Source organism: Oncorhynchus masou, unplaced genomic scaffold, assembly GCF_036934945.1.
Source record: "Oncorhynchus masou masou isolate Uvic2021 unplaced genomic scaffold, UVic_Omas_1.1 unplaced_scaffold_3995, whole genome shotgun sequence".
Taxonomy (NCBI): domain Eukaryota; kingdom Metazoa; phylum Chordata; class Actinopteri; order Salmoniformes; family Salmonidae; genus Oncorhynchus; species Oncorhynchus masou.
Window position 1 is genome coordinate 1 of NW_027010395.1, and position 12500 is coordinate 12500.

Below are 12500 nucleotides of genomic sequence, written 5' to 3' on the forward strand. Positions count from 1 at the left end.
ACAGTAACTAACATGAGGCAACATACAAAGTGCATTCGCAATGTATTCAGACCTCTTGACTTTTCCACATTTTGTTACGTTGCAGCCTTATTCTACAACATATTAAATTATCCTCCCCATCAATCTAAACACAATACCCCATAATGACAAACCAAAAACAGGTTTTTAGAAATATTTGCAAATTTATAAAGATTAAAAAGCTGAAATAGCACATTCACATAAGTATTCAGACTCTGCTCAGTACTTTGTAGAAGAACAAATGGCAGCAATTACAGCCTTGAGTATTGGGTATATGTTACGGTTTTCTGTAGGCGAAGAAGAGTTGGACCAAAATGCAGTGTGTAGATTGCATCCATGTTTAATCAAAAACGTAAATACGAATCAATACAAAATACTACAAAAACAAGAACGTAATGACCGTAACGAAAACCGAAACAGCCTATACTAGTGTAAACTAACATAGAGACAGGAACAAGGACACTAAGGACAATCACCCACAAAACACACAAAGAATATGGCTACCTAAATATGGTTCCCAATCAGAGACAACGATAATCACCTGACTCTGATTGAGAACCGCCTCAGGCTGCCAATGACTATGCTATACAACCCACACAACCCCAAGACAAAACACACCACAAATAAACCCATATCACACCCTGGCCTGACCCAATAAATGAAGATAAACATAATAAATATAGACCAGGGCGTGACAGTATGATGCTACAAGCTTGGTACACCTGTATTTGGGGAGTTTCTCCCATTCCTCTCTACAGATCCTCACAAGCTCTGTCAGGTTGGAAGGGGAGCGTCGCTGCACAGCTATTTTCAGATCTCTCCAGAGATGTTTGATCGGGTTCAAGTCTGGGCTCTGGCTGGGCCACTCAAGAACATTCAGAGACTTGTCCCAAAGCCACTCCTGCTTCGTTTTGGCGGTGTGCTTAGGGTTATTGTCCTGTTGGAAGGTGAACCTTCACCCCAATCTAAGGTCCTGAGAGCACTGGAGCTGGTTTTCATCAAGGATCTCTCTGTACTTTGCTCCGTTCATCTTTCCCTGGATCCTGACTCAGTCCCTGCCGCTGAAAAATATCCCCAAAGCATGATGCTGCCACCACCATGCTTCACCATAGGGATGGGCCCAGGTTTCCTCCAGACGTGATGCTCAGGCCAAAGAGTTCAATCTTAGTTTCATCAGACCAGAGAATCTTGTTTCTTGTGGTCTGAGAGTCCTTTAGATGCCTTTTGGCAAACCCAAGCCGACTGTCATGTGCCTTTATCGAGGAGTGGCTTCCGTCTGGCCACTCTACCATAAAACCTGATTGTTGGAGTGCTGCAGAGATGGTTGTCCTTCTGAAAGGTTATCTAATCTCCACAGAGAAACTCTGGGGCTCAATTTGGCCAGACGGCGGTACCCTTCCCCCGATCTGTGCCTCGACACAATCCTGTCTCAGAGCTTTATAGACAATTCCTTTGACCTCATGGCTTGGTTTTTGCTCTGGCATGCACAGTCAACTGTGGGACCTTATATCACAGGTGGACTCCAATCAAGTTGTAGAAACATCTCAAGGATGATCAATGGAAACAGGATGCATCTGAGCTCAATTTCGAGTCTCATAACAAAGGGTCTGAACATTTCTAAAGACCTGTTTTCTGTCATTGTGGGGTATTTTGTGTAGATTGATGAGGAAAAAATGTTTTTCATCCATTTTAGTTAGAATAAGGCTGTAACGTAACAAAATGTGAAAAAGTCAAGGGAAGACTTTCTGAATGCACTGTGGGTATGTAAGGGAATTCCCCCTCAAATGGACAAAATGAATGGGAAACCATTGGCATAGTACAAACCATGTACACGATGGACAATACCACCCAAATCGGCGTTGATTCATGCAAAATGTTTTGCAGATGCCATATGGCAATTGACAGTTGTAACACTTCAAAATCCAACAGGTGGCGTGTGCGCTCCACCGTGGTTTTTCATATAGGAAATGGACCCCAAGTCAACATCCAAAAGCCAAATTTTGAAAAAATGAATTTTTTCTCAAAAAACTTATCACCCTTTAAAAAAGTGCTTTCTGGACCGTTTTTCGAAATTCTTTCGCTTTTTTTTGTCAATTACACATGTGTAAGAACTGTATGAATCTACTTTTGTCCAATTTTATTATCATATTTTTTTCTTTTTACTTGCGCATTATTGCATGTGTTTTCTCCATTTGCAACATGATTTCATAGGAAGTCAGAAGTCAAAAGTCAAAAATTGCAAAATTTCATAAAAATTCACACACCCCTAAAAAGTGCTTTCTGGACCGTTTTTCGAAATTTTTAGAATTTTGTGTCAATTACACACGTATAAGAACTGTATCAACATACTTTAGTCATATTTTATTATCATAATTTTTTTTTTTTTTTTACTTGTGCATAAGGCATAAGTTTTGTGGGGGCCAAATGTCATAAAAAAATTGACATGCTCAGAAATCCTGCAGAAATGCAAAATTGACTGGCCCGATGAACTTGGGATGGCTGGGCAGTGATTCTGGTACCTCTCCAACGCTCGTTAGGGTTGATTTCAGAATGTTGATGTTTTCTCACTCTTGCAAAGTCACTGTGCATTTGCAATATGGTTAACTGGGCATTCACCATCACGAATTTGTCATGCCATAAAAATCGTGCAGGAATGCCAAATTGACTGGCCCGATGAACTCGGGATGGCTGGGCAGTGATTCTGGTACCTCTCCATCGCTCGTTTGGGTTGATTTCAGAATGTCACTTTTGGTGATGGTACCTCACTGTTAAAACATATTGCAAATGTTTTCTCACTTTTGCAAAGTCACTGAAAATCGTGCAGGAATGCCAAATTGACTGGCCCGATGAACTCGGGATGGCTGGGCAGTGATTCTGGTACCTCTCCAACACTGCTAGGGTTGATTTCTGCAATATGGTTAACTGGGCATTCACCATCACGAATTTGTCATGCTATAAAAATCGGCAGGAATGCCAAATTGACTGGCCCGATGAACTCGGGATGGCTGGGCAGTGATTCTGGTACCTCTCCATCGCTCGTTAGGGTTGATTTCAGAATGTCACTTTTGGTGATGGTACCTCACTGTTGAAACATATTGTAAATGTTTTCTCACTTTTGCAAAGTCACTGTGCATTTGCAATATGGTTAACTGGGCATTCACCATCACGAATTTGTCATGCTATAAAAATCGTGCAGGAATGCCAAATTGACTGGCCCGATGAACTCGGGATGGCTGGGCAGTGATTCTGGTACCTCTCCATCGCTCGTTAGGGTTGATTTCAGAATGTCACTTTTGGTGATGGTACCTCACTGTTAAAACATATTGCCGTCCCCGAAGGTCTGGTGTTTTTGTCACGTGTCTCTGCCATGAGTATCTGCTTGTAGAGTACCTACAGGGCCTCTGTCTGTCTGTCAGGCACATACTGTAATACAAAGAGAAGAGTGACTTTTGAAAAATAACGGTTTTACCTCTTTCTACAAAACAAATGTCCCTATTCTCATTACTCTGTAGCTCTCTTATTCTCATGTTTTCACTGTATTTCCCTCTGCAAACCTGTTCCACAACTGTACAATAGAAGGAAGTATTGACCCACAAATATAACTGATTCTGTAATAACAAATTTAAAAAATTTAACGAGGCATGTCAGTTAAGAACAAATTCTTATTTACAATTACTGCCTACCCCAGCCAAACCCGGACGACTCTGGGCCAATTGTGCACCGCCCATGGGACTCCCAATCACAGCCGGATGTGATACAGCCTGGAATTGAACCAGGTACTATACTGACACCTTTTGCACTGAGATGCAGTGCCTTAGACCACATTGTCACTCTGAAAGCCCAAGCATTGAGACTGAATGTAATATGATGATGATAGTTCTATATGAATATACATTAGGTCCATTTCCAATAATAAGTATTGGAATTTCTCTTTATGAAAAATGTACAGTCAATGACCAGTAATTTATGGGCCAATTCCTATGAAAAGGTTATTTGGTTAAACACCAAATAGGATTGTCATTCACGTTATTTCACATGTATTTAATGTTTTGAGATTACATGCATCCTTAAGTATTTAAAAAAGGACAAAATAGAAAGTCTGTATGTGTCCAACTGCATGATAATGAGCATTCAAAATCATAATACATGGTTCATTATAGTATATAATGCCATCTATCCCCTATGGCCCATAATGTAACATAAAGCCAAATGTTGTTGTTGATTTGTATATGGGGCCGATGATGTGGAGGTGACAACTGTGAAGAAGGGGGGGGTGAAGGGTTCAGTTAATTTTGCAGTAGCTTGCCTGTGTGTGATCCTAAGTGTGTGTTTGTGTGTGTGTGTGTTCGTATGCGTTTGTGTGTGTGCACATGCGTGCATTAATGTGTTTGTGTGGCATATCCACAACTACTTACCATTGCCTAGTCCCCATGGTAATCCATGTCAGTGTTAATTAAAGTACTTTTCTGTGTTTGATGTGGACTGAAGTCCTTTTTTTGTTTACTGCATGTATTTACATCCCCATTTCCTGAAATTTTGGTGGCCAATAAAAGTTAATTTTAATAAACAGATAGCAAGTGGGACTATGGGGAGAGTCTTCTCTCCAGAACATGGTTTTCACGTTTACGTATTTTGATGGATTTTAACCAGACAGGAATTGAGTGAGAGAGAGAATCAACAAAACATGACCCTTGGGGTCCAGGTGACTTCTGCATGGCTTCTCTCACTCCTGGCTAATTGAAGTTATATTTCCAGAAACCCTTAAGCTCCTTGTCTCTTTGTATGAGTACATGTGAGCCTGCTAGTGCAGTATAAATCTTTATTTGTCCATGAAGGGCAATTTGTCTGCAGCAGAAAAACAAATACTTGGCCATGTGAATAACAAAAACCATTACTTGGGAAATAGGAAGGTAAAGAATTGATTAAATGATTAAAAATTATTTTAAAAATACTACAGTTTGTCCAGCTGCTTAAAATACAAGTATAATACAAATGCAACCATTCATGCAACATCATTATTTTTTTGATTGTACAATACCACATGCAAACATCTTCCTTTACGCTGAGTGTGCTGACAGGCCTTGACATGGGCCATGTGCGTGGGTGAGGACACTGCCAAGTCATATGTCTGTTTGTGTTACTGTTAATGATTCTGTATAGTGTGAGCAGGGCCACTCTGTGCTTAGCCCTGTGCCATACCTTTAGAATCTGCTCAACCCTTTTAGTTAAGCCAGCTGCACTTATATTAATTTGTCCTCTTGGCATAAACATTGCAGTGCCTGCGCCTCATCACAAAGTCCTCACAGCCAGCAGCTACAGCCACTCTAACAGCCTGTTTGTTTACGACAAAGCCCTTACAGCCATGGCTTCCAGAAACATGTTTCATTCATGACAGGAAACTTGGGGGATGCTAATCAGGGTGCAGGTGCTTCTCAACTGGTTACAGACACAGATAGGAAACTTCTGGAGATCTTCTGGTGCTATCTAAACTCACTGTATGTCTGTGTGTGTGTGAATGTTAACCTACAGTTTATCTACAGTACCACAATGTCCTAAGAATTCACTAGAATGTCCTGAAAAGGTAAGAAAGCAAGAACTTTGGGGGGTTTTGGGGTTCAGATTAAGTTTAAGTTTAGGGTTAGCAAAAACAGGTTTTTAGGAGGTTGTCAGGTTGGATGGGGAGCGTTGCTGCACAGCTATTTTCAGGATTCTCCAGAGATGTTCGATGAGATTCAAGTCTGAGGTCCTGAGTGCTCTAGAGCAGGTTTTCATTAAGGATCTCTCTGTACTTTGCTCCGTTCATCTTTGCCTTGATCCTGACTAGTCTCCCAATCCCTGCTACTGAAAAACATCCCCACAGCATGCTGCTGCCTCCACCATGCTTCACCATAGAGATGGTGCCACGTTTCCTCCAGACGTGATGTTTGGCATTTAGGACAAAGAGTTCAGTCTTGGTTACATTAGACCAGAGAATCTTGTTTCTCATGGTCTGAGAGTCCTTTAGGTGCCTTTAGGCAAACTCCAAGCAGACTGTCATGTGCATTTTACTGAGCAGTGGTTTCCGTCTGGCCACTCTACTATAAAGGCCTGATTGTTGGAGTGCTGCAGAAATGGTTGTCCTTCTGGTAGGTTCTCCCATCTCCACAGAGAAATTCTAAAGCTTTGTCAGAGTGACCATCTGGTTCTTGGTCACCTCCCTGACCAAGGTCCTTCTCCCCCATTGCTGACTTTGGCCAAGCGGCCAGCTCTAAGAAGAGTATTGGTGGTTCAAAACTTCTTCCATTTAAGAGTGATGGAGGCCACTGTGTTCTTGGGGACATTCAATGCTGCAGAAATGTTTTGGTACCCATCCCGATCTGTGCTCTACGGACAATTTCTTCGCCCTCATGGCTTCGTGTTTGCTCTGACATGCACTGTCAACTGTGGGACCTTATATAGACAGGTGTTTGCCTTTCCAAATCATGTTGAATCAATTGAATTTAACCCAGGTGGACTCCAATCAAGTTGTATAAACATCTGAAGGATGATTCATTGAAACAAGATGCACCTGAGCTCAATTTTGAGTCTCATAGCAAAGGGGCTGAATACTTATGCAAATAAAGTATTTTTTTTAAATTTATTGAAAAAAAAAAAATTGCAAACATTTCTAAAAACCTGTTTTTACTTTGTCATTATAGGGTATTGTGAGTTGATTGCTGAGGATTTTATTCAATCCAGTTTTGAATAAGTTTGTGATGTAACAAAATGTGTAAAAAGTGAAGAGGTCTGAATACTTTCGAATGCACTGTACATATTGTTAATGTTGTTTTTTTTGGGGGGGGCACCGTGTATATGTCCCTCCAGACTCACAGCTCTGAATATTTTACTAACTGAGGATTAAAAATGCAGCAGGGGCTCTAGTGAAACACTCATCAACTCAGATGTGTACAGTAGAGAGAGTTCCGTGACTCCCTTGTTCCCCGCCACTACCCACAAAACACTTCTTTCACGCCATTCAGCTCTGCTCATGCACGCTGGGCATCACCAAGCATTGCATGCACACACACACAGCCTTGCATAACTAACCTTGTGGGGACACACAATTTTGTTCCATTCAAAACTCCTAACCCTAACCTTAACCCTAAAGCACATAGCCCATTTTCCAGAATAAAAGCAGGTGGACAACGGGCTAATGACCTAGTTTAAATCTTACAGAAAAATAACAAGTGGACAAAGGGCTAATGACCTAGTTTAAATATTCCAGAAAATAACAAGTGGACAAAGGGCTAATGACCTAGTTTAAATCTTACAGAAAGATAGCAGGTGGACTGTCACGCTCTGACCTTTATTTCGTCTTTATTTAGTATGGTCAGGCGTTAGTTGGGGTGGGCAGTCTATGTGTGTTTTTCTATGTTGGGGTTTTGAGTTTAGCCTTGTATGGTTCTCAATCAGAGGCAGGTGTTGTTAGTTGTCTCTGATTGAGAATCATACTTAGGTAGCCTGGGTTTTACTTTTGAGTTGTGGGTGTTTGTTTTCCGTGTGTGTGTTTGTTGCCACACGGAACTGTTTCGGGATCGTTCATATACACGCTTATTGTTTTGTATTGTTTCATAGTGTTCAGTTTATATATTGAAATAAACATTATGGACACTTACCACTCTGCGCATTGGTCCTCCGATCCTTCGCTTCTCCTCCTCAGAGGACGTTAATAAAACCTTACAGAAAGATAACAGGTGGACAAAGGGCCAATGACCTAGTTTAAACCTTACAGAAAAATAACAGGTGGACAAAGAGCCAATGACCTAGTTTAAACCTTAAGGAAAAATAACAGGTGGACAAAGAGCCAATGACCTAGTTTAAACCTTAAGGAAAAATAACAGGTGGACAAAGAGCCAATGACCTAGTTGAAACCTTACAGAAAAATAACAGGTGGACAAAGAGCCAATGACCTAGTTTAAACCTTACAGAAAAATAACAGGTGGACAGAGCCAATGAACTAGTTTAAACCTTACAGGAAAATAACAGGTGGGCAAAGTGCTTATGGCCCAGTTTAAACCTTTTATGGGTGTACCAGAAGACCGCTAAGTTCATGGTTAACCACAAGGTGTTTTTAAAAGAGACTGATGTTTGGAGTATATTGCATACTGAACGAGCTCCATGCATATTTTCCCAATGAGAGCTTTTCTAACTCCACTGGTGTTGCTGATCTGTCATTTGGGAGTAGCTAAGGAAATTCCAAGTGAAGATGAATCCTCTCACTTACAGACAGCCCTTCACTTTGACATCAATTCTGAGCTGAGAGATCTGAGAGACATGGTGGTGCTGCAAAGAGCAGAGCTGAGCCGCACCATGACTGAACTACGAGACACTAAGATTCAGGTGGAGGTGCTGAAAACAGAGAACTCAGGTCATAGCAGAATACTAAGCCCCACTATCAGTTGACTGAGTCATGTTATACTCTGGTTAATTTCCATTGTTGAGATGAAAATGATTTCATTTTGTTTTAGTAATGGGGTCCAGGCTGATGAGTTCTGAAGGACAACTTGAGGCATTGAAGACAGAGAATGCAGGTAAAAATGTACAGTTAAATATCAGTTTGTTTAGTTAGTTTGGACGTCAAATTAACTATTGTTAATGTAGCCATATAAACCAGGCAGAATGTAGGTACCTAATTATCTTGTCATTATGATTGCTAATGATCAAGACACTAATTTTGTGTTCTCCGGGGTATTTTCCTGCAAATGTTTGTGTAATTTTTGTAACTCCAGCCATACTGAGCAGGGTAACATCCACTGAGAGCGAGGTTGCAAAACTGCAGAGGGAGAATGCAGGTAACACATAAATGGAATTATGGTACTTTTAAATAACATGTAATGTTATTTGGGAATAATAACATCCCCTTCTATTTCTGAGTGTGAAAAAGGTCAAATGTTTGTCATTATCATCAAATCATTCTCTTTATTCTCCTGCATTCACAGAGAGACCCAAGGTGGCATTTTCAACCTCTTTGGGAAAAACTGGACACCAAGGACCATTCAACACTGCCACGACCGTAGTCTACAAGAACATCTTCACAAACACCGGTGAACACTACAACCAAGCTACAGGTACTGTACTGTCTTCATCAACATCAGTCAACGGTTAGTGTAGACTATTGCCTACCTAGTCAAAAACAAGTGCATCTTAAGTTTTAAAGAAACACAGCACAACTAGTAAAAACTGCTTGATGTTGGTGGCAGGTTGCATTTGATGCCCCATTATTTTGTTGAGTGCAATCAAGATCATACTTTTATGTCAATGTGCTACAGGTAGGGTCAGGTAGTGTGCAGCACAAGTCTTGATGATCTCTATGATTTCCCTGACATCCAGGTATCTTCACAGCACCTGTGAGAGGGGTCTACCACTTCAGCTTCACAATGGGTGATTTTCTCCAGTCAACAGTTATGGGCCTATCCCTGTTCAAGAATGAACAGCAAATAATTCATTCAGGGGAAGTAGGTGACCATCAGCAGTTTAGGTATGCATCCAATGCAGTCATACTACAGCTGGAAGTGGGAGATGTTGTTTTTATGCAACTCCCTGCAAACTACAGGATATATGATGATTCAAATCACCGTAACACTTTTATTGGCATTCTACTCTTCCCTGTTTGAGAAAGTTTTAAATGTGTTGTGATGATGAACATCAATGAAGTGCTCTTGATCAATGAAGTGCTTTTGACCAATCTTATTTCATTTAATTATTGCTGCACAGAGACATTATACACAAGCACCTGCGCTCTCACGTGCACACAAACGCACACTTCTGATCCACAACACATGCTGCATTATTCACTTAGACCAGTAGGGGGTAGTAAATGCCTATATTTGGTTGTGTGGTCTTTCAAGTGAGATGGAGACAGACAAACACAGACCTTTAATGTGAATGGATTGATGGATGGAAATTATTCAACCTCACCATGGCAACACATATATTTTCTATGTATGGAGGTCAGTAAGGATATCTTATTGTAAGGTGTAAGTTTATATACAATGTGCAATATGATATGAAACTTTTCAGGAAGTTAGGAACCAGTATACACAGGCAGTAATGGAAAGCAAAGGCTTGCTTTTTCAAACAGAAATTTGCATCCTGTAGCACTAATTCCAAAGAGTTTTGGGACACTAATGTCCATGGAGAATAAGAGCACCTCCTCCCAGCTGCCCACTACACTGAAGCTAGGAAACACTGTCACCACCGATAAATCAACGATAACCGAGAATTTCAGTAAAAAAAATTATACGGCTGGCCATGCTTTCCACCTGGCTACCCCTATCCCGGTCAACAGCTCTGCACCCCCCACAGCAACTTGCCCAAGCCTCCCCCATTTCTCCTTCATCCAAATACAGATAGCTGATGTTCTGAAAGACCTATAAAATCTGGACCCCTACAAAACAGCTGGGCTAGACAATCTGGACAATTCCTATTTCGCATCAAAGCATCCTCCACTCATGCTGCCAACATACCATTGTAAAACTGACTATCCTACCGATCCTTGACTTTGTCGATGTCATTTACAAAATAGCCTCCAACACAGCAAATTGGATGTAGTCTATCACAGTTTTGTCACCAAAACGGATACTACCCACCACTGCGACCTGTATGCTCTTGTTGGCTGGCCCTCGCTTCATATTCGTCACCAAACCCACTGGCTCCAGGTCATTTATAAGTCTTTGCTAGGTAAAACCCCACCTTATCTCAGCTCACTGGTCACCATAGCAGCACCCACCCGTAGCACGTGCTCCAGCAGGTATATTTCACTGGTCACCATAGCAACACCCACCTGTAGCACGCGCTCCAGCAGGTATATTTCACTGGTCACCATAGCAACACCCACCCGTAGCACGCGCTCCAGCAGGTATATTTCACTGGTCACCATAGCGGCACCCACCCGTAGCACGCGCTCCAGCAGGTATATTTCACTGGTCACCATAGCAACACCCACCCATAGCACGCGCTCCAGCAGGTATATTTCACTGGTCAAAATAGCGGCACCCACCCGTAGCACGCGCTCCAGCAGGTATATTTCACTGGTCCTATTTGGCCGCCAGTTCTCCAGTTCTCTGCTGCCAATGATTGGAACAAATTGCAAAAATTGCTGAAGCTGGAGTCTTATATCTCCCTCACTAACTTTAAGCATCAGATGTTGGAGGAGCTTACCGATTGTTGCACCAGTTCATAGCCCATCTGTAAATAGCCCACCCAACTACCTCATCCGAATATTGTTATTTATTTTTTGCTTCTTTGCACCCCAGTATCTCTACTTGCACATTCATCTTCTGCACATCTATCACTCCAGTTTTTAATTGCTAAATTGTAATTATTTTGCCTCTATGGCCTATTTTTTTGCCTTACGTCCCTAATCTTACTACATTTGCACACACTGTATATAGATTTTTCTATTGTGTTATTGACTGTACATTTGTTTATCCAATGTGTAACTCTGTGTTGTTTGTGTCGTACTGGTATGCTTTATCTTGGCCAGGTCGCAGTTGTAAATGAGAACTTGTTCTCAACTATCCTACCTGGTTAAATAAAGGTGAAATTAAAAAATGAGGTATGATATAGCCTCTCACAACAAAATAACATCACTCAGTTTCACAGTTTCACTTGCGCACTAAAACCACAATTTCTAAATGTATAGGCTTATACCTTATTCAAAATGTTCCTATGTCCTAACTAGAAGTCTACAAACAAATTAAAGACATACATTTTTTGCATCCAAACCAGATCTATTTTTAGAGAAGAATTAATTTTTTAAAATGTGTATCTTAACATGAATATATCTGACTTTAAAAATATAATTTTGAAGGAATCCATCCTGCAGTTGCATCGAACAGACACCAGATGCGCGCAAGTGAGCAGCTCCTAAATCCCGCCCCTAACCTCTCCCCTCCCACCTGGCCCTCCCATTTCCTGTCAGAACCCGCCCATGCTGCTAGCCCCCCTCTCCCTGGCCTCACCCAGCCATCTGCCAGTGAGTCAGACAATTCCTGCTTCCCAGCTGCATCCATTTTATTCCTGCCTTTCTCTAGAAAACAGAGACAAGAGGCCATTCAGTGACTCAGCCCCAAACCCTTATTTTCCTTTGTGCGGTCACCTCTAGTTATCAGCACTATTGTACCCTGTAAACATGACAACCTCCAGCTCAAAAAGTAAAAAAAAAACACAGCCCCCAAATACACCAAGCCCCCGCATGCAGTTTGTTATTGTGAGGGGTTTTAAAGTTTAAAGAGACAGGGCGGCACAGATTTAGAGATGAACAGGTTAAACTTAGAATATGAACAATAAGAATTCACATCTGCTGTCTCACACAATACTTCATAGTCACTCACACACAGTGGATAAGAATAACAACTTCAGTTCAATATCTTCATTATATTATTGAAGTAAAAAAAGGCATCTGTGCTGTTTTACATTTGTTTAATTAACTCTTGTCTAATTGTTCATAGTTGAACTTCTGC

General features: G+C 41.2%; 1 protein-coding gene across 1 annotated transcript; it reads left to right on the plus strand.

The window, feature by feature from the left end:
• The first annotated feature begins 8110 nt into the window (after positions 1 to 8110).
• Positions 8111 to 9721, plus strand: LOC135534827 (complement C1q-like protein 2). Its single transcript, XM_064961657.1, has 5 exons — positions 8111 to 8404; positions 8505 to 8567; positions 8766 to 8828; positions 8976 to 9104; positions 9367 to 9721. Exons 1-5 carry the CDS (start codon positions 8155 to 8157, stop codon positions 9648 to 9650), a joined length of 789 nt encoding a protein of 262 aa, XP_064817729.1. The 5' UTR covers positions 8111 to 8154; the 3' UTR covers positions 9651 to 9721.
• Positions 9722 to 12500: the final 2779 nt, after the last annotated feature.

Bases quoted from the DNA above. Each gene is read 5' to 3' on its own strand.
- LOC135534827 (XM_064961657.1), top strand. From the start codon at position 8,155: ATGCATATTTTCCCAATGAGAGCTTTTCTAACTCCACTGGTGTTGCTG. The intron at 8,829-8,975 runs GTAACACATAAA...CTGCATTCACAG, and splicing joins ACTGCAGAGGGAGAATGCAG to AGAGACCCAAGGTGGCATTT. The intron at 9,105-9,366 runs GTACTGTACTGT...CCTGACATCCAG, and splicing joins ACACTACAACCAAGCTACAG to GTATCTTCACAGCACCTGTG.